Here is a 22,980-nt window from a genome sequence, read left to right on the forward strand (position 1 = left end):
AAAAAATCCTCGATGAAATCTGGATAAAAAGCCTGTAGGAATTTTAAAATGAAAGGAAGAAATTCGTGGAGGGAATCCCCACAGAAATTCCTGGAGGAAATCCAAGAATCAATTCCTGGTTGGAAGCCATGGAAGAATTCTGGAAAATCTTCTGGAGATTTCTGTAGGAGGACTTCTTTGAGGAATTTTCCGTTGTGTTCGTGAAAAAATTCGTAGTAGAATCCATGGACGAATTTCTGCAGGAACTCCTAAAGGATTCCCCGGAGAAATCACCTGGTGATTCCTACAGGTGTCTCTGTATGAATTTTTGAAGGAATCCCCGAAAGAATTGCCGAAAGAGCAACAAATATTGTTTAGAGAAACAGCACTTATCTTAGCACTTAGCTTATCTAGTTACCTGAAAAGAGTAGGAGAGACGATGGCAGTCTCAGAGAGAAAATTACGAACTGGTAAACAAACATGTGGCAAATCAGTTTTAAAACAGTTCAAATCTTGGTCCAAATCAGACCAATAATAGACCAGGCAGTTTGCTAGTTCCAAAAAAATAAACCCTAAAACTGGTATGAAATAAATTTGAAACATAATTTGCAACACCGGTGCAAACTACAATTTTTAACATGGTCCGAAAATTTAAACCAAACCAGTGATTTGGATCACCGGTGAAGATGCCCTAAGTTTATAGTGCAAGCCACATTATTCCAATTTTATTCACAGGTAATGAAATATTGATTTCTGTACAGTTTTTGTTCTGATTCTTCAAATAGTGATAGAAAAATCGTATGTGGTGTGACGGGACTATTTACATCCTTCAAAGAGATTTACATCACAGCGAAGGCGCCCTTTTTAAAATAGATTCGATTTGAATCTGAGGAACCTAATCGGTACTGCAGATATTTGACCATGCAACAAAGCAGGGCCAAATTTTCAAACGTGGGGGCCCGGGGGCCATTATCTTGCGGGGGCCCTTTTTCCAGAAAAAAAAACATTTGGATGTTTCAGCGTATATTAGATACTTAATATGTTTTTATAAGGTTTTCATTACCAGAGTCAAACTATTTTATAATGTTAAAAAATATTTGAAATCCTTTATGACCATAAACCAATTTGAAATTTAAATTAATGTAGGTAATGGTTCTTATATCTAATACATCTTAGTAGATTTTATACGTTTGAAGGTTAAATTCAATGTTTTGACATTGTCCATCATTGTCAATGTCAACAACAAAATACCTGGGTAATTTATATTGTTATCCTTGTTAAAATCCAGGTTATGTTTTTTGAGATATTTGAAACAAAATTCTTGGAGAATCCCTAAGAAAATTTCTTGGAGTAATTCCACAGGACATAATAGCTTAATCTTCGGAATTATCTCTGAATCTTTGGGAAAACACCTAAATTTTCACGTAATTCCTAGAAAAAATCATGAAAACATACATACATACAGAGAAACGAGCAGTAACACTGTCTTAATGTCGTCATGAAGAACTACAAAATAAAAAAGAAATGTCTGGCCTGATTCTCTTTTCTAATGGTTCATTTTAGGTTGTTCTGTTTCCTGTTTGATCGCTTTTCGGTCTCTTTTCGTTTTCCTTTTTTCAAGTTAGAGTTCTCTAAAGTTCCTATATGCAATGCACTCAAACGCTACTAGGTCTGCAATGTGATCAATTGAGCAATTTTCAAAATAAATAATTAAATAAATAAGTCATATTACTTAATCTGCAGATATATAAAATACATTTCAACGTTGTCTTAAGCTTCGAACAACGAAAGCTTTTGTAGTTGGAAAATTCATGTAAGAATATCGTTAAGAATTTAATTAAAAAGATACCACTCCACTTGTTTATCCAAATCGTTTTTAAATTTTTCTTGATCTTCTTAGAGACGAACCAGCCAACGGCTGAGAGTCTCTTCAATAAAGATAATAATAATAATAATTCTTGATCTTCTTATTTCTCGTAAAGTCAACAAAATCCCATTTTGAATGTTTGAATATTTTGTTCTAGTTATTTTACATATAAAAGTTTATTTCCAAAAGATTCATTTATTATTTCGGATTAATTAAAAAAAATAAATGTTTCTAATCATGTAAAGCGTTTCCGAAAAGTATGTACTGTTGCATTGATTCTAATTATTCTTGAAATTTTAACCATAAATATTTTTGTCGAGATTTGCGGAAGCCCCTAGAATGTGGGGGCCCGGGGACCATGGCCATGGGAGCGACGGATCGCAGTTTCTAAAAAGGAATATGGTGAATTTGTTCTGATCAGCAGCGCATGTTCACAATGCGTAAATATTAACCATTTGTCGGCCAGAACGTTTACCGAACGTATCCTATGGCACTACCCTTTCCATCAACATTCCACTACATCCCGTAACACATTATGAGAGCTCGTAGAGTTCTCCGCATCTTTCTTAAGTAGGTTTTCAATCAATCACCCTTTCCCATTCCTCAGCTTTTGCAAGGACGTGGCCAGGACAGCTCTCGACTATTGGAGGATGCGTCAATCTTGTTTAAGAGTAAGAGGTTAGTCCCAAATTTCTGACTTTGGTAACGGACAGAAAGGAGGCAACCCTCATAAAATGGTCTAGGACTGTACCACCTACGATGTGTAAGAAATGCTTAATGCTAATGCTAAATGCAAAGGTAACCAACAAACATTTGAATAAGCCACGCTGTAGACTGTTCCCAGCATTTTAACTACTTGCAGCTTGTTAAACTTTGTTATTTCTCTGTAAAATGCAAATGAACTTGAGATGACATTTTGAACCATCTTACCCTACCCACTCCCGATTGGCACTTTGTACAGATACGTGTCAACCTCGAATTGCGATTCGAAAAATTCCTCTCCGATTGAAGACATCCACACCGAATTCCTTTCCGTTGTCGTTTTGTAAGGACGTCCTCGCATACAATCGCACGAAAGCACCACCAACATAATCCAACATTCGGAGGATGCAAGCGATTTATTTTGATTCTGCTCGTAAGGGAGAGAAACATGCAAAATTCTCTTTAAAGTTCTGTCACAACGGTCAGGCTCTCTTCTGGCCATTAGCAACAGTAACAACAGCCGAAATATACCACAGATTTGACGTTTTCACGGCAAAGTGTGGTGGAACATGCGCAATGCAAGCATAACAACGATTTTCCGTCAGCTGTCATTTTCCACTTTCGCAGCCAGTGGATTTGCCAGCATAAAAACGTTTCACTGGTAGGGAATGCTTCAATACAGATAAACGAGGAAAAGAGGTTCAATGTTGATTATCTTCGCTTAGGCGCTTCGATTATCTTTGACTTTGAATTGATTCTGAACTTGTAATTTGTAATCATAGATAAATAGGACAAAGTCATAGTAAAAGGAAGGCATGATTTTCAGCTAGCTTGAATTTAATCAAAACATTTATCATAAAATCGAATCATTTGATAGTAAGCTGTTAACCTTATATAGACTATACTTAATCCAAACGAATCCCCATTAGATCATCCGGATCCCCACACGATCCCTTCGATCCAATCTATATAACTAGCCACTTTGGTGTACACTGCTGGCACCATGGTTCCACAGGCCGACCCAGCGGAAGTTACACCAAGCACGTGGTAGATGCACCACTTGGGGTTAGCCAAAACCTGAATCGGACCGCCCGAGTCGCCCTGGCACGTATCCTTACCACCTCGTGAGCTTCCTATGCACAACTGGTTATCGGTCATTCCGTTCGGGAAATTTCTCGTCCCCAAGAACTGATTGTTGCAGCCGCTCAAATCCTGGACGTCCAGCTGTACCTTCCGGAGTGTGTTTGAACCACGCTCGTCTGTAAGCAAGTTTCCTAACTTAGAAGGTTATGTTCTGGAGATGCCACTCTGTCATACCTGCTACATCCAACTGACCGAATCCCGTAGCAATGACCGGTGAAGGACTCGTGTCCACATCAACCCACAAACAGGCAGGTCGAACTACGGCCGAAAATCGCAAGTGTTCCTTCAAACGGACCAGAGCAATATCGTGATACGAGGAACGGAACCGATGCGCCGGATGCCTCGTAATTTTTTCAATCTCTATGTCAAACTCGTCCTCATCGATCGTCAGATCCAGTTCAGCGAACCTTACAATTTCTGGTGCAGGATTCATATTGTTTCCCTTGGACGCACAATGAGCCGCCGTCAGGACGTATCGGTCACTGATCACCGTTCCTCCGCAATCGAATCGATAGACACCCGTGTGATTGGTTTTCCATCCGAGCAGTACTTGGTGGGGGAATTCTCCGCTCTTGGCGTCCTCTCCACCCACTATGAGATCGATGGTTTTCGAACAATTGTAGGATGTGAACTCGATAGGGGTTGGATCCAGTATCAGCGATATGACACTGACGGATGTCATAGTTTGGTTCACGTACTCTTCACATTCTGTTGGAATTTGATAAAACTTTGTGAAGCGAGTTGAGACTGAGAATTGGATAGTAACTTACTGAGCTGCGAAATTCTTTTGCCTGGAAATATGTTGAAAACAGGGTCGATTAATCTAGGAACATTATTGCTATTGCTAAAAAAGTAGTGATTCATAAGGATTTAAGATAGTTAATTTTGAGTTTGCACAGATGAATCTCCCAAATGTTTGGGAAAACTTCTCAGGGAAAACTTCTTAGACCAGAGGTTTGCAATTTTTTGGACTCGCGAAGCATACTCGCAAAATAAATTGTTGCGTGGACCGCCTGTTCTTTAAAGCAAATTTCTGAAAATTTCCGACTCGCGTACATCGATCTTACAATTCCAACAAAATTACGTGGTGGGATTTGTGTTGGTCATATTTTCAATATAATAATTTTAAATCCTTTGGAACTCTTTGGGCTGAATCTCATAAAATAAAATCAAAACAGTAGATTTGAGGGTTGTTTATTTAGTTCTGCCCTTATTGCTTATCTTTTGACAGAAATGCGTATTTCAACTACCACTTGCAGTCTTACACAGTGTCACCTCCAATTTTCAAGATCACAAATCTGAAGAACCAGATATCCGTCTGGTCACAAATCTGAAGAACCAGATATCGATCAAATTTTCAGCGTTATCGGTTGTGTGGTTCTTCAGATTTATGCTCTTGAAAATGTGTAATTTGGCTTCGATTCATCTTCATCTTAAATGACACTGAGGAAGATTACAAGTGGTATACGCATATCTGTCAAAAGATAAGCCATTCAGGCGGAATGAAAGGTACAATACTCTAATGAATTGCACTATTAATTGTCAAGTTCTAGACAATTCCAGTCTAAGGAATTTTGCCGTTATAAGGTTTGGAAGTTTACATGTACACGACGAAACACGTGTCAAATGTACTCAAATCAAGACTCAAATGTACTTTTTGGGTTCTCTTTAATTTTTAATGTTTTAAAATAAGTACCGTTTTGTCTCAAATTCCGAACAGACTCATATTCCGAACACTCGGCTTTTGTATGGCGATTTGGTTGAATTGTTTCGCTGAAATATGTCAACAAATTACCAGTAAATGGCAGTCATTTGCAATTCAATTTTAACGTCTTCCAATCTATTTTATAATTCGGGAGTAATGATGATACAAAGGGGCCCAGATAGCCGTTGCGGTAAACGCGCAGCTATTCAGCAAGACCAAGCTGAGGGTCGTGGGTTCGAATCCCACCGGTCGAGGATCTTTTCGGGTTGGAAATTTTCTCGACTTCCCAGGGCATAAAGTATCATCGTACCTGCCACACGATATACACATGCAAAAATGGTCATTGGCATAGTAAGCTCTCAGTTAATAACTGTGGAAGTGCTCATAAGAACACTAAGCTGAGAAGCAGGCTCTGTCCCAGTGAGGATGTAACGCCAGAAAGAAGAAGAAGAAGAAGATGATACACTAGTTTAAGACCAGTAGAACAAGCTCAGATAAATTTATTTGCAAAATTATTCATTCGAATACGATTCATTTGTGCTGTTCGGAATTTGAATCAAGGTGTTCGGAATATGAGATAGAATGGATACAGTGTTCGGTATTTGAATCAAAATGTTGTTCCATACTTTTACGTTAAAACAATAGTAATCAAATTCAAATCAACATTTTTATCGGCACACCCAATAGCTAACAGTAAGACTTTGCGTTGAAATAAAAAATTTTCACAAATATTAGCTAATTAATTGCTATCAGATGCATTTGAAGTCACTGTAAGCCTTAAGTGTTCGGAATATGAGTCAAAACGGTAATTATAAACTGAACGAAATGCTTTTCCTGATTCAGTAGACTACTTTGTTTCAGATATAAATTGCGACAATGTCCATGAACAATGTCAATGAAATTATTTTTGTTTTTTTTTTCGCCAAGTATTTTAAAGTCCACGGTTACAACTAAGCAGGAGTTGCTGTCGTTTGATTTTTTTGTGACTTTGTGTTTGTAATTCAAATAACAGACGATTACAATAAATCAATCCGGTGAGTTTGTTCCAATTAATTGAAACTTGCATTTTAGAATCTGGTAGCTTTATGCGTTCCGACATGCATGACGAAGTGAAGTTATTTGCTAGGATTTTTTCGCGTTTTCCGGGTGTAGTGCGGGAGGCATGTTCAATATACGCGTTCCACTTGTAAGTTGTCAGGAAACTGCATGTGTGTTGTCGTTTCTAGCTCAAATTTTGTTCCTGCGCTCTTCTTGCTTTATTTTCTCACTTGTTTTTCGTTTGTTTTTTTTTTTCGTCGTTCGTTTTAGAGGACTGTTCATTTTATAAGGTGGACACTTTGTGTATGCTGTATCTTCTTAATTTATCAATGAAATTAAAAAAAATCCTCCAAAATAATTAAAATTCGCATGAATATTTAGAATGGTCGATATTTGGACGTTATCAAAATCAATGATTGCTAGACATTGTCAGGACAATCTCTATTTCTTATTTTCAAAAACGGCTTGATCTTCTGCATATTGCAGAATAAAAGCAATGATGCATTGCACTTGTTGAATTAGAGTTAAAATAGGTAATACCTTAATGCTTGTAGTTAAGGCCCAAACGCAATGACAGCGGAACGGCAACGGAAAGCGGAACCGGTTCGCCAGCATGAATCATAACATGCGCGTCGACTCAGTGATGGTTCATTTTCATTCGTAATGAATTTCCCCAACGGTGGAAAATTTTGTGGAAAACTTTTTCCAGTTCATATTTTTTTTTTGATTTCTGAGAAAATTTGCTTAAATTTTCATATAAAAACTTTGTTTCTACAATGTTTCGTTCTTGAGTTATGATTTTTCAAAGAAAAGTCTTATATGGCACATATGGACATTTTTCACAAAATTGGTTATAACTTAAAAACGAAAAAAAAGTGCATTCCAAAAATTTCAGTGATTAAAGCTTATAAAATTACCTTCTCGAAAAAATGTTTTTGAAAATTTTCCACGAGTTCGGGCATAGTTTTTCCGGCTTTTCTTTACGAATTTTCCCAACGGTGCAAAATTTTGTGGAAAACTTTTTCCAGTTTATATTTTTTTTTTATTTTTGAGAAAATTTGCTTAAATTTTCATATAAAAACTTTGTTTCTACAATGTTTCGTTCTTGAGTTATGATTTTTCAAAGAAAAGTCTTATATGGCACATCTGGACATTTTTCACAAAATTGGCCATAACTCAAAAACGAAAAAAAAGTGCATTTCACAAATTTCAGTGATTAAAGCTTATAAAATTACCTTCTCGGAAATATTTTTTTGAAAATTTTCCACGAGTTCGGGCATAGTTTTTCCGGCTTTTCTTTATGAATTTTCCCAACGGTGGAAAATTTTGTGGAAAACTTTTTCCAGTTCATATTTTTTTAGATTTTTGAGAAAATTTGCTTAAATTTTCATATAAAAACTTTATTTCTACGATGCTTCGTTCTTGAGTTATGATTTTTCAAAGTAAGTAGTGTCAAGGGAAAACAAAAAGTCCGGAAAAATAGGCGACCCTGAATTTTTCTCAATTTTTTTTTATTCATATATCCATGAGCTCTGCCTGTGGAAAAAGTTTCATGAAAATCTGAGACCCTTCGGCCCAATTTGTACGATAATAAAAAAAAATCCCCAATAGCGTAGCGCAACTGATTTCGGATGCGTAACGAGTATTACGATGCTCCATAATTTAGTGCAGGAAAGTAGGCCTTTCATGACAGGTTGACGCAATGAAAAACAGCCTATTACGATGAGAAATTGTAAAAAAAAAAAATACAATTTGCACCGTTTTCTGACAAAGGTTGCACAGACTGAACGATAACTGACAATAGGTAACGAACAACACGGAACACCCAGTAGCTCAATGATGATTTTTTCGTTTGATGTAAAGTTTCCACCGATTGGAGCGGGAATCGAATCCACGCTTCTTGGCATCCAAAATACGCTTAAACAAATAATGCCGCTAACCACACGGCTAAAAAGCGCTTTCTAGATTATTGAGAACCCGTCCAGTGGATGCCTGAATTTTACTGGAGGTACTTTTCTAGTATAATCTTCTTCTTTGTAAATAAAATTGGAATGTTGTTTGTATGTCACGAAATAATTTGAGAATGCGTCAATGGATTTGCCTGATTCTTTGACTGTTGGATTAAACTGGGGATGCCACGTGATTGTGCGTTATATCATTTATAAACATCAACCAGGAAATTGGGAAAAACGGGAAACACTACAATGGCATTTTCCAAGAGATTTTCGCATGACTTACTTTACAGCCTACTGCTTGGCAATACAACGTTTATAATAAATCACCGAGCTGTTTAGTGGAATACCTATAAGTAGATGAAAACCCGAATTTAGTACTATACCATTTAATTCCACTAGAGTTTGTATCCTTTGACAGATACGCATATTTCGACTCAACTGCAAGGCTGTCTTCAGTGTCGTGTACTAGATTCAACTAAGGAATAGCAAGTCGAGTATAGAACAGGACATTTAAGACGGCCTTACAGTTGAGGTCGAAATACGCGTGTCTGTCAAAGGATACAAACTCTAGTGGATTTAAATGGTATAGTACTTAATTCGGTTTTTCAACTACTAATACAACGTTTTCCGGGACAACTAGTAATATAAATAAATTCTCACCTTGAACTAGCGAGCAGGCGATCAACCCTACAAAACAACTAAGCCACAACATTCTCGCGACCATAATGTTCGCGTTAATGTTAATCGGAAACAAACGTTCCAGCTCCTAATCGTGGCACTGCCAATTACCAACTGAAAGATGATGATGAATCAATGAGTGTGAACCGACGATTAGCTTATAAACAATGTCGCTGGTACCGTACGCTGGAGGCGAACAGATTAGGATTAGTGCGATGTTCAGTTGATTGCGATTATCAACTTGGTTAAACCCAGTTTTGCAAGAGCATGAAGTTTCATAATTTGCATTCGAACTTGACTTTGAAGTGTCAGTTCAGTGGGTAGAGCTTTTTGTTGTCATCGTTTCATAATCGAATTTTCTAGGTACTGTGAAAATGCATAGCATAGGTGAGAACTCTGATAAATTGGTTAAATTTTTAGAGAGAAAAACTTTTTGAAATGGGGGCTATTTCGTCATCTATGTAGTTGATCAACTTCAGAGTGTCCATTTTCCGGCCATTTTGCTCGTCCCGGGATTCAGGACAAATATATAAGCTTATCCCGGGAAATCCCGGGATTTCTCAAATTTTCAATAAAATTAGTATTTTGGTTGAAATGAAAGTACAAATACAATGTTTTTTCAATGAAAGAAAAAAATAATGTAACTTTCCAAGATAATATGTTAATTTTAAGGTGAAGATGAATCGAAGCCAAACTGCAAATTTTCAAGAACACGAATCTGGTGAACTGAACACCCGTTTGAACTGAAAATTCAATCAATAGGTCACTACCAGCTAGTGACCAATCGATTATGTTTACTTCCAAACCACAAACCATCTGTATTTATATTTTTTAGTACAAACTCTCACCAATGAATTGTAAAGAAAGTACTATTCTTGCAATTGGTGTTGGTACACTTGATAGAATTAAAATACGTATGAGGTACAGGGAGATAAGCTTAAATTGTAATGATTATTTCCGTGTTATTATATTATTCAATAAGTGGCCGGTATCATCTTAATTTAAAGGAGATTAAATTAATGTGAAGATGCATTGCTTCCACTTGGTATAGGTATATCGCTTGCTTCCGCACTGCGTTAACAGAAATCAGCTTTCAAATGTATCACATCGTTTGCAGCAAATGCGTTATCAACGATATATTAAACTTTGTAGGTCATCTGTATGACGGGATGCTATTCGGAATTTCCAGAGGATTTCCAGTAATGTTCTGGAGAATCCAGATGTTCAGGATAGTAGTTCTGGCAGATATGTCGGCAGAATTAGTAGAGAATTAACTTCTTCCAGATTTGTTAAAACTACATAATACTGGTGTTTTTTTTTTCAATTCGGTACAGAATTCTTACAAGTGAGTTTCATTTAGAAATGCATTCGAAAATTTGCAGAATAATACGTCAGAAATTGAACATCAAAAATTCGACTATTCACATAGAAAAAAAAAACGCAATCTATCTATCTGTATAAATAAAAATTGAGTGGTGTTTTTATGTCACGAAATAGCTTGAGAACGGTTTGACGAAAGTTTTTCACAGTTGCGCTCGGCAAGGGATGCGACGTGATAATGCAATGAAAAAGTTTTATGAAGCCTGCGAAATAATCGGGAAAACGGGAGGAGACCAATGTGTCATTCTGTATGGAGGATTACATGACGTTTAACAACAACCAACTTGATGGCAAGACAAAGTTTGCCGGGATCCCTAGTACTCAATAAAAATCGTATAAAGTCAACTGTCCCTAACTTGATATTGAAGGGTCCATCGAGTTAGAGAGATATCGATTTAAAGAACACTTAACCAGTGCAACTGCGATTCTAGGGATCATCGAGATAGCAATGAAATAGTAGTTTACGGAACAAGTTGCAGAATGATTATTTTTACAGCACGAGTCGTAAATTTATCCTATGAGGCTGGCCGAGTAGGATAATTACGACGAGTGCTGTAAAAATCGAGTTCTGCCATTGCTCATTAGTAACGTACATCATTTTTTGCAATTTCGTAAAAGACCACTTGAGGGTATCAGAAATTATATCAGAATGCATTCACCATTATTTTAGAATTTTTGAAAAATTGTTGTGTGATGATTCATTACGAAACTCAAAACAGTTGTGTAATGAGAAAGCCTTGCGTAATGAATTATTACAGCACTGGTTTCAGTTGCGTAAAGACTATTCCCGCACTGCATACTTCAGTGCAGGAAAGTAGGCCGTTTCATGACAGATTGGCGTGATGAAAAACAGCCTATTACGATTAGAAATTGTAAAAATCAACTTTTACTATAGTTCTCTAATCTGATAACAAGATACGGACAATCGAGAACGGAAGTGTTGCCTGTATATCAGACCTGTGCGCTAAATACTTTTTTTTTGGTATTGGTTCCATCGAAGCACCACCGTGCTTTCCTATGATAAAGGGATAAATTTCTAGAAAACAAATGAAAGATTTTGATTTTTTGTTTTTATACTGACCCGTTTATTACTTTGAGCCAGAGCTTCACTCAGTAATGTAAGTATCTCTGGCTTGGCCACTTCCTGCGATAAAAAAATAGTAAATCTCAAAGAATATGAATGTAACCAGAACAAATCCCATCTTCATAAATAACATGCATGATTCAAACACATTATCGCAAATCGTGCCGACTCTGAACCGTTCGCGAACGTATACACAATCCTCGTAAGTACTAACAGTTTGTATTCAGCCCAGATTTCCTGCTTCTGGTTGACCATTTTGGGCACTGCAGTAGCTGATGTCATCATCGCAGATTTGTCGCATCATCAGTTGGTTGGATATGGTGTGCCGATAGAGGCAGGCTGCTGAATGCTGCTGGAATAATGGGAACGTGTGACGACACCGAGTCTTCTCAGGCAAGGACACGTTTTGTCGCCGGTTTTATGCATACAATTGTTCGTGGTTTTGAGGGTTAAGAAAAATCTTTTTGGCATTAGGCTTCCGGAAAAATGGGTGCAGGGTTATAAATCAATCTCTCGGAATCGGGTGATCGTTGGTCACGTTAGCCGGAACTGCTTAAGTTCATCAGAATTGTTGAGGTACGAAAGTAATAGCGCTACTCTAAATCAATTAATGATTTGAGGCAGCCATTAGAAAAAAGAAGAACTATTGCTAAGTTTTGTGCATCATTAGTTTGACAGTAACAATTAAGTATGTCAAGATGTTATTGGTTTTAGGTAACGTAATCTGGGGTAACATTGCTCTTTTTTTTATATTTTTTAAATATTTCATATAAAAATGCATATGTTGCAAGTTTTTTATTTTTATAACAAGTATTGACACCCGTTGCTCGTGTCTATATACTATATTTTGTTTTCTGAAAGTTCTGAAATGCTCTAGGTGATGTGTTGAATAAGTTGATCACCCATGGAAGTAACGTTCGATAATATAGAAAATATCAATACTTATCAAAATCATGGTCCCTGAAGCCGAATATGAAAGCAAAACTCTTTCAAGTCATTCACTTGTTGAGTTATTTCAAAATTAAAAACACCTTTAATTGTGGAATACGCCTAAATTTAGACAGTTTCATTAGAGATTTCTGCATTCTTTATAGCAATTTGTGAATTATGCTAAACTGAATAGATTTTCAAAAGTTTTGGCAACGGAATCGATTTCGGCTATGTCATTTTTAGCATTTCTCTGGCTTATATCATTTTCAGAACTCATGTGAGACATGATTCTTTGATCGTGCCATTCATTATCATGAAAATCATTGCTTCCAAAAGTTGAAAATTTTACGCATAAACACAACCCAATTTTTGCAAAATCTCAATGTTTATTAGCTCATTAATATAAGAAAGAGAATCTCCCAAGGGGTGCCATCGAGCGTCTAGTATTTTGGAGCAGGAGTAACCGAGATGGTTTTCAAAAATGGCTTTAATCACGTATCAATAAAAGCATATGTAACTTACCTGGTTCTAGTTCGGTTGCATATCAATATGAAGGCTCATTAAGTTTCATTTCCGTTCCAATGAACATGCATGTCACTCCTTGTTTGACGTTCAACATTTTTGAAACGACAAGATTTGCTGCAAATGTCCTTTGCAAATAGCAATAAAGTCAAGTTTATCAAGATGTTTTAAGCAACTTTCCAAACAAACTCTTGAAACTCCAAAATGCCGATTTTAATGTTATGTTTCAAATTACTTTCATTTAAAGCATCCGCAACTTGCATTCAATTTTCGTTCCCATACTCACAACTCAAGAAGATTCATCCCAGTTGCAAGAAAGTTGCACTTAACTGCATGTATGACAGATGGAAGTTTTTTTGTTTCAATCCAGTAGCAATATCGTTGAGTTGCACCTTACGTATCATCTAACAACGAAACATGGTCTAGCAACCGTTTGTTCGTTTAAATGGTGTTTCTCATGTGTTGCGCGGAAGTTTTTGCGAAAAATTTAGATAATCAATGAATAATGAATGCATTCCAAAGGCTGCAGTAAAGTTATAAGTAACAAACTTAATGGGCCATGTTATCGCTTTTATAGTGCATTCGCGAAGCAACTGTTCGAAGAGCTGGAGTAGTGAGTAGAGGAGAAAATTGGTGATCTTGAGGTCGGAAGTTCGATTCTCGTTCATATTTTAGTTTAAATTTTTTTCTCTCAAGTATTTTGCAACAAATGAGCAATTACGCACTACTAGGTAGCTTTTCGGTAGTTGTTTAACTTCCACTCGGCTGGTTAGCCATAAAACCACGATTCATAATTAAAAACAAGTATTTATCGAGCAACGGACTCATGTTCCTTAACCGGTCGTTTGAGAACGTCGCGATTCATTGGAAGCCCACACAATAGAAACCTCAGCCTGCGCAGTTGCTGGCTAGTGTAGTGTGCTATTCCTTATACCTAAAAAACAATGCGCTCTCGGGCTAGGCATTGGATATATATAGAAAGCGTTGTGTTTGGATGGGCAGCTAATTCTTCCGAAAGAGGTGCACTTTGCGAAAAAGGACCACGTGATTATTGAGCTGAAATCGAATTCAGGTTAACTTCTGCGTTCATGAGTCCTTTCATGGCGTAGTGGTAACGCGCTCCAAGTAGAGATCGGGGAGTCGTGAGTTCGATTCTCACTGAGAAGACGTGTAACTTTTTCGCAAATCTTCACATCAATTTGTCCTTCTAATCCAATTGAAAATTATATGTAATGTTTAGCTTTTCAGGACATGGGGCACTGTTATTTTGACAGTATCTTTCCAGAAAGCTGTGTCAATATGCTTAGCTTAGCTTAGACTGACTACACATATCAATGGTTGCTATTCCGTGATTGACCGAAGTCAGTGAAAATGCACAAAGAATCAACTAGAAGTTCGGCTGGGATTGGCCATAATCTTTCTCAGTTTGCATAATTCAGTGCCGTCAATACATGGTCATTGCAGTCAGGTGGGATTGGGGGAAGGAATGTTAGTGTGTAACCTTTGCTATTTGAAGACCGTGTTTGCCTCTGCATCTCCACAAAGGTTACTGGGAGGGATGTTTGTTAATGGGGAGGATCGTTGGGTCAAAGGATTCACTTTGATATGCGATTAGACCATGATAAATAATAATTGGTGAGATATAAACATGCTTATATGTAAATATAATATTTTCATTTGATATGAACAATATCTATGTAGAGAAAAATTATGCCGACACTTGACGTGACGAACCTTTCAAAGTTTGTTGAATAAACCTTTCACAAGTCTACACTCGTAGTGTCGAACCATTCAAAGTTTTTTATTTAATTACAAAAATAAAGGTAAAAGGAAAAAGGTGTTTTGAAAAAAAAATTGGATATAAATAATTTATGAACAGAGTTTATGTCGACACTCACAGTGACGAACCTTTCATAGTTTGTTGAAAAATCATATTTACGTCTCACCGTTGTAACGATTAAAGGTGCAGTCATGCATATTTTATAGATAAGATATAGTAGCATGAAACAAGCTCACCAATTGATCCGTCATCCTTGAGCAGCAATGATGATTCACTCTTCAATCATCGCTTCAATCAATTCACTCTTGAGAGTAAAAGTGGCGCCAAAACAGGCAACTGCGTTTTCAGTTCTGCGACCCGGATCGTTTTCGGATTTCTACTCCCGTATAGTACCCGAACGGGGAATTCGTTTTATGCTGTTGGACAAATGTTGCCTATGCTGTGGGCAAACGATAAAACGGAACACAGCTAATCCTTGAAAAAGGCACAATACATGTGTCCGAAACGTCGGATGTAAGCAAAAATCCGTTTTTGAGTTTTATTTAAGACTGAAAGCCATAACCTCAAACATATATTGTTAGATATACTTCTTTCCAAATAGCCAGACGTCCACTCTTCCCGTGAAGGGAATTGTGTGGTAAATGTCCTGTAAGGAAAGTGACAAGCAATTGTGAGAGCATTTGGAGCAAGGACAATTTTGTCCCAATTCACCAAAAGTGGAAACAAGTATGTGTTTCGTAGATCTGATTCACTGGATTTTTCTCCAATAGATCCAGTACCTATAAACGGTAAGAGCAAGAAAGTGCTTCTTGTTTAAGATATATGTGTAGTGGCGCAACATCGAAAAGGGCCTCGAGCGCTGCTGTGGGAGTTGTAGAGAACGCACCAGACATCGCCATCAAGCACATCCTTTGGAGATGGCCCAATTTTGATTGGATTGTTCTCACTTCGCCCTTTTGCCACCACAGAAGACATCCATATGCCAATATTGGTCGAACAACTGTTGTGTAAATCCATTTGATATATTTGGGTTTGAGGCCCCAAGTTTTACCAAAGGTTCGCCGGCATTGACCGAAGGCCATGCAAGCTTTTTTGACTCTGAAATCAATGTGAGGTGTCCATGAAAGTTTGAAATCTAGAATGACTCCGACATACTTTACATGATCAGTCACATTAATCTCAGTGCCAAAAAGACGTAAAGGTCGAATTCCATCGCGGTTTCGTCTTTCCGTAAAAAGAACAATAGATGTTTTATTCGGATTAACCAAAAAGCCATATTTGCGACACCAACTCTCGACTACCTGAAGAGCACTTTGCATCAGGTCGAATGGGGTGCTTATGCACATACCAACTATCAGAGCTAGATAGTCGTCGGCAAATCCATAAGTTGGAAAACCGCAATTATTGAGTTGCTTCAATAGCGTATCTGCTACGAGATTCCACAAAAGTGGTGACAAGACTCCCCCTTGGGGGCATCCGCACACACTCAATTTTCGAATCGCTGCTTGACGCAATGTCGAGAAGAGATGTCGGTTTTTGAGCATTTGATGAATCCAATTGGTAACCATACCTATACCCCTAAACCCATGGTTTCGTGCGGCTTCCAATATGTCATTGAAAGACACGTTATCAAAGGCACCCTCAATATCCAAGAAAACACCCAAGCAGGATTGCTTCTGAGCGAATGCTTTCTCGATATTGTATACGACTATGTGTAAAAGAGTCACTGTGGACTTTCCAGATTGGTAAGCATGTTGATTGACATGAAGAGGCATGTTTGCCAAATAAACATCACGGATGTGATGATCGATAATGCGTTCCAGACATTTCAGAAGACTCTTTGACTGATTGGTCTAAAACTCTTTGCTTCCTCATACGACGCACGTCCTCCTTTTGGGATAAACTTTACAGTAATATCACGCCAGGATCTGGGAATATACCCGGTAGCAAAACTGCTTACAAGTAGCTTTTTCAAAACATGTTTGATAAACTCAAAGCCCTTTTGGAGCAGAACAGGATAAATCCCATCCGCTCCTGGAGATTTGAAAGGAGTAAAACTATTAAGTGCCCATTGAATCGATTCAGTAGTTACGATACTGCGAGCCGAGGCCAGAAATTCGAAACTACATGAAAAGAAATTTGGTTCATCCGTAGATACTATGTCCACACATCCGGGCATGTGTGTATTGAATAAACATTCTAAAACTTCTTCATCGGAAGAAGTAAAGTCACCATTAGGTAAGCGAATTTCGTTCACTTAGAAATCCTTAGATTTTGCAAGGATTTTGTTCAGCCGACTGACTTTACTCAAACTGAAAACATTTGTTCAAAGGTTTTTCCAGCCGGATCGTTCAGCAGAATGAAAAGCCTTCTTGTAAGCCTTGCGAGCCGACTTGAACGACTCTGATCCAGCTGAACGGTGTCTGTTCCAACTCCTTCTACATTGTTTCCTGAGTCTAGTCAGATCGGAATTCCACCATGGGGTCCCTCTTGTAGTCTTTACAGACCGCAGAGGACATGCTTCTTCAAAAGCTTCCATAACGTAGGATGTTGTAGTATCAACGGCATCATCCAGATCACTTGGATTTTCATTGGACGGAGAATATCCATGAAATTTGGTCGCAATTAATTCATTATAGAGTTCCCAGTTTGTTGAGCGGGGATTCCTAAAACGCAAAGTCTGCGCAGTTACATTTGAATGTTCAAAGAAGATGTAGCGATGATCGGATAATGATTCCTCATCTGATACATGACTGATTCTATTCGAGCAGAGCGTTATGTCCAACACTTCTTCTCTATTAGAAACCATGAAGGTTGGGCGATTGCCTATGTTAAGTAATCCATGGTCTGTACTACTTAAGTATTCCATCAGACTGGAGCCTCTCAAATTGATATCTGAGCTGCCCCAGATGATGTGATGAGCATTGTCATCACTGCCCACAATCAGCGGAAGGCTATTTGTTACGCAGTGTACGACAACTCGTTTGAAGTCATCCGTTAGGGATGGTTCATCATGTGGTAAATATACCGAACAATAGACGTATTTCCTGCTGAGGTCACCAACAGAAACATCGATGACAGCACATACATCTCTGGTAGTTAACTCAGAAATGGGTGTAGCAACGATTGCTTTATTAACGAGCACGCATGCACGAGGCATGTAGCACGAGTTTGCCATTTCAAGTTTGCTGAAAGTGGCAAAAACTGGGTCCACAAGGTTACCTAGATAGAAGTTTCCTCTACGGAAATAAGGTTCTTGGACTAGCGCCACTTGGGCTGCACCATTTTGCATGAGTCTGCAAAGATTGATCGTTGCTGTTGATTGATCTGAGTTAACCGTAACCACTATCAAAACTAGGCAGGATTAAGCTTTTTGCAATCTCAGCACGAAAAAAACCAGCAACGAAAAAAACAGATCGGTATCTATTTATAGTCAGAAAAAGAGCACAAAATACACTGTGTAGAACGCATAATGCGAATCCATATAGGTGATAATTTAAATTATATGTGAACATATTCATAATCCCACCCTTATTAAGCCTCAGGATAGAGACTGAAGAAGGGCAGCCGATTATCTCGGAGAAACACAAGGTCACCTGCACCATTGCTCCGGGTAGCACAGGAAGGGCTCAATACTGTGGAGGGCGCCCTGGTACCCCACAGGCTCCGTTAGCGGTTAGAATTCTAGTACGGATCTAAGAACTCCAGCGAGATTTTTGGTATTTAAGACTGGATCCTGGGATTATTCTACGGATCGTAGAATTCCACCAGATACTGGGATTTTAGTGAAGATCGTAAGATTTCATACTCAAATTTGGGATACCAGTGTGGCTCCCAGAACTCCAGTGTGGAATCTGGTATTCGATTGTGGATCCTCTTATTCTACATGGCTCTGTCACTCGAATTTATCGACAGTTGTCAGTTTACGTGACAGGATTACTATGGCAGTCGACGAGTGACATCTGAAATATGCATGCTTACTTTGATCTACAGTGACTACAGGCGAGTCACATAAATCTGCTCGATTTACAAAAAAGCCCCTAAATGTGAATATTGGGACTACAGTATGGGTCCTGCGATTCCAGCCTGGATTGTAGCGTAGATCGTTGGATTTCAATGTGGACCCTGGAATTCCAATGTGTATTCTAGGATTCCAGTGTAGATGCTTGGATTCCATTGTGGATCCTGATATTCTGGTGTGGATGGTTGGATACAGCGTGGATCCTGGTCTTACAGTATGTATCCTGGTATTTCAACATGAATCCTAAGATTGCAACGTTTGTTTTGGAATTCCAGTGTGGATCCTCGGATTTCAGAATAGGTCCTAGGATTCCAGTATGGATCCTGGTATTGCAGTTGGATTCTGGGATATCAGTGTGAAACCTGAACCACTCGTTAAAATTGTAAATCTGATGATCAACACTCTAAGTAATACTTGGATAACTTAGAGCAGTTGTTTTACTCAAAATGTGATGGAATAAAATGCAATTCGTACGTATGGGTATCGCTGAAAAATCATTGGTAACGTTTTTAGATTTGAAGACCTGTTTCCACGAAGTTCGTAGCTGACATAGGAAACTAAAAAAAGTTGTATATAACTGACGTAGCTTTACACAAATTTTGTCGCTCAACCTTCAGTCGATTTTTTTATATCGATCAACGAAATTGAAATGTTAATGTTTGTAATTAGTCTAAGATATCGGTGACTATGGACTCCACCATTCAAGCAAGTTATCGATCTTATTTCTCACTAAGTACCACGCGTCTCCATCCCGATAATGCAGCATCAACTCTACCGATAGACATCCTATGCAGTTTAACACCCCTCGGTCACGCATTTTACAATCTCTGTTTCCAAACAAAATCCCCCTCGAAACAGCAAACCCCGCACGAGCGGAAAATAGAAATCGGCCATGCTCTCTGGCAGTTTGCGAACAAAACGCGAAAGAGAGAGAGAGCGGGGATCCAGCAGCTGACTTGACCACCGAAAACTGACAGCATTTTCCATCTTCCATCTATTGCTCCCCGTCTGTCTGATGACTGACGCCACTTTTTCAGAGCTGGTTGCCTCAACTGGACGAGTATTGCGGAAAAGTGCGTTCCGGAGTTAAATTGTTCGGTCGGAAAGATTCGCAGATCCGAGATCTCGGAATTCGTGGATTTCGATAGTGTAGAGTGCGAAGTTGGAACTGAAAGGGATTGGAATTGGTTTCGAGACGTGTTTTGTGAAAATCTGAAGAAAATTGTGACAGGCGAAACTCGCAGGATTGTCATTTCAACTTCGGTAGGATATAAGTGGGCGGCTGAGGAAAATGGAATATTTCCGAATCTGAATAGAAAAGAAGCAATCATAATGGATAATGTGATATCCTATCAAAAGGAAAAAAAAGCAATTAGAATGGAATAAAGTGGAAGTGTGACAAAGAGTGGAAAACATTTGGATTATGACACCGTGTTCAACAAAGGAGAATGTGTCTATCTGCAACATATTGATCATGACCCAAAAGAAATGAGTTTGCTAATCGCAAAAACAGTTTATTTTATACCAAAAGTGCACATTTACAAAGAAAAACCGTGGGCTCAGTCACAATTTATGAGAAAGTCGACTCAAACAGGAGATTTTAATCTGCAACCCATCAGGAATATTAATTTTGCAATTGAAACGTGATCCATTTTCATCCTAAAACATTAAATCCAAAGTGCAAAAAAAAACATCAAAACTTCAAAATTTCTCTTCCTGCTACTCGATCTATCCCATCACAAATAGTGGATAAGCCAGCAAAGTGCCGAATTTTCAACTCTAAAAATAGTTTCATTGTTTATCGAAGGAATTTCGAATGCTCTCAGCAGTGGCCAACGCATGAAAAGAAATCGAGACGTAGGAAAAACTAACATCCAGTCGTAGCCAGAAATTGACCAACAAAACACGCTTACACTCATACGCATACATACATACATGTCCGCAGCTGAAAAACATAATTAGGGTGGCCCATAATGATCAAACAACATTAATGTTGAATTACACCCCTTCACATATTATTATTTCGACCCCTGGAACTACTGTGAAAATCTGAGCGGAATTCATTATCTCTGAGGGGGACTAAACAAGCTTTATTTTTGTATGGAGAAAATAAATCAAATATGTGGGAAAAATTGTTCCAACTATGTTCATCTTTGACCACAGTTGGTCCAGGATCTTTTCGCTATGGAAATCTCCTTGACTTCCCTGGGCATAGAGTATCATCGTACCTGCTACACGAAATACGCATGCGAAAATGGTAGCTTTGGCAAAGAAAGCTCTCAGTTAATAACTGTGGAAGTGCTAATTAAACACTAAGCTGAAAAGCATGCTTTGTCCCAGTGAGGACGTAATGCCAAGAAGAAGAACTTAAGATTTTTACAGTTTGATTTTTCCATATAGAAATAGGCCACCCTTAAACAACATTTGGTCCATTCTTGAACAGTAGTTTCCACCGTTGCTACAGAGCAATCCTCATTGCGTGTCGTTCATCCGTGACAATCAAGTTTTCCGTTGTGTTGAGGTTTTCCTGCATTATCCTATGATCGGAAGTGTGTAGAAGATTTTGCATTCACTTCTGTCATCATCATCATCATCGTCGTCGTCGTACTCGTCATGTGTCCAAGTGATTTTTGTTTTCCTGCTTTTGTCTTCTGTTTGCATTCTGTGGCTGCGTGCTTGGGAAATGGAAAATACAAATAAAGTGCGATATAGAGGGAAAGCGAATGAAAAATAAATGTGGGTATGCTTTCGAAGAGTTCAAGTCGGAAAAAGGGAAACCTGAAAAACTGAGGCTTGTGTGAGTAAGGAGCGCACAAGTAGGTCGAACTTGTATGGGGTAAGGAACAATGCGTGCAGGATCACTCAGTATGGTCTCGTGTGGAATTTGTGAACTATTACAACTAATATTGTTGTGAAACGTACACTATCGATTGAAAATATTTATATTAGTACTATATTAATGAAAAAAGTTAATAAAACACCGTATTGAAAATTTCGTGATCCATTCAAAAAAATCTATTGTAGTAAAAATATGAACAAGTAATATGTGTTTAGGGCTCGTATTTATCTTCTCCTTATTTCTGTAGTTATATCCCAACTGGATCAGAAGCTGCTTCTCAGCACAGTGTTTCTGTTAGCACTTTCACAGTAATAAGCTAAGAGCTTGCTTTGCCTTCTTCCAATCATCGAAGAGCTCATTGGGATACAGGCTAGGGTTATATCGGCGTACAATACGTTTATCGCGAATCCGTCAAGGCGAATCCAATCATCAACCATTGGTGACACCTAGATCCTTACCTTATCTCACAACCTCGTATTCTTTCCATTGCAACTGTATATCAATATATGATACATTCGGTCTCTAGCAACAATGGTTGTCTATCTAAAACTATCCCTTCCCCGAGACAGCAAGGACGTCGCCGGCGCCATTTCTGACATATACAGCAGTGTTTAGAATAATAGTAGTGAAAGGAGTTTTTCATACAACATGTTGAACTTTGGCATGCTGTAACTTTGTTTTCTTGTTGGCATGAAATATTGGTAGAGAGCTACAAATGTCCTCAATTCTATTATCACAAAATATGAAACTTTTCACAGTACCGGTTAAAATATTATGCACCTGGTAAAATCGCTACTGTGATACAAGTGAATTCGGAACTGTGAAAATTGTTTAATTTTGTGATAATTCTCAATTTGTGCACATTGAGAATGGTAAAATAATTCCAAGCTCATTTATTGGATGCTAAACCATCCCGGAGCTGACACTACCCATCAGTAACTTAGTTATTTGAAGCAGCGATCAAACATAAACATTGTGGCAAATTCAATTTTCACTAAACACGTGTATTTTCACAAATTCACGTCTTTCGATTACAATTTTTCTTCTTTACAACTTTCTTTTTTTATAGAACAACTTCTACAAAAATCAGTAAAGTGATTTCGGAAAGTTTTAAATTTTTTTTATTTGATAATATGCAAGAAGTTCTTTACAATCCTCCAGGAAATGTAGCGAAAACATATTATTAAATAAAATACAAAATAAATTAGATTGCAATTGCATTGTTTTTTTTTTTAAGATTTTCTCTAGCAGTTTTAATGGTAGTCCTGCTGGAAATTTCTGGAAGAGTTTTAAATAAATGTCCTTTGGAAATGTTCCAGGAAACCCTCCAACTATTCACCACAGCAATCTTTAATTT

The 22,980-nt window shown here is 38.0% G+C and overlaps 2 protein-coding genes across 15 annotated transcripts in view; one reads left to right on the plus strand and one right to left on the minus strand.

Annotated features, from left to right (window-relative positions):
- Nucleotides 1-22,980, plus strand: part of LOC5578840 (voltage-dependent L-type calcium channel subunit beta-1) — a 483,469-nt gene that overhangs the window by 352,907 nt on the left and 107,582 nt on the right. For 2 of the 13 annotated variants that reach the window (XM_021847615.1, XM_021847616.1), the window contains exon 1: nucleotides 19,811-20,047. The exons of the other annotated variants lie outside the window; for them this stretch is intronic. The gene's annotated coding sequence lies outside the window, so the exon portion shown is untranslated. Of the gene's footprint in view, nucleotides 1-19,810; nucleotides 20,048-22,980 lie in introns of those variants that run through there. 13 annotated transcript variants of the gene reach the window in all.
- Nucleotides 3,256-9,184, minus strand: LOC5575071 (serine protease snake). Of its 2 annotated transcripts, XM_001661744.2 has the most exons (5): nucleotides 9,050-9,184; nucleotides 4,462-4,482; nucleotides 4,242-4,399; nucleotides 3,866-4,133; nucleotides 3,256-3,807 (listed from the first exon to the last, which is right to left on the minus strand). In XM_001661744.2, the coding sequence occupies exons 1-5, from the start codon at nucleotides 9,111-9,113 to the stop codon at nucleotides 3,479-3,481; spliced, it is 840 nt and encodes a 279-aa protein (XP_001661794.2). In that variant the 5' UTR covers nucleotides 9,114-9,184; the 3' UTR covers nucleotides 3,256-3,478. The 2 variants fall into 2 exon arrangements, with proteins under 2 accessions (XP_001661794.2, XP_021703323.1); XM_021847631.1 differs by having other exon boundaries at nucleotides 3,866-4,399.

Source organism: Aedes aegypti, chromosome 2 (assembly GCF_002204515.2).
Source record: "Aedes aegypti strain LVP_AGWG chromosome 2, AaegL5.0 Primary Assembly, whole genome shotgun sequence".
In the NCBI taxonomy this organism is placed as follows: domain Eukaryota; kingdom Metazoa; phylum Arthropoda; class Insecta; order Diptera; family Culicidae; genus Aedes; species Aedes aegypti.

Coding starts and splice junctions, on each gene's coding strand:
- LOC5575071 (XM_021847631.1), bottom strand. CDS start 9,113: ATGGTCGCGAGAATGTTGTGGCTTAGTTGTTTTGTAGGGTTGATCGCC. Junction 4,483..9,049: donor CGCCTGCTCGCTAGTTCAAG/GTGAGAATTTAT, acceptor ACATATTTCCAG/GCAAAAGAATTTCGCAGCTC. Junction 4,400..4,461: donor CAAAAGAATTTCGCAGCTCA/GTAAGTTACTAT, acceptor AAATTCCAACAG/AATGTGAAGAGTACGTGAAC.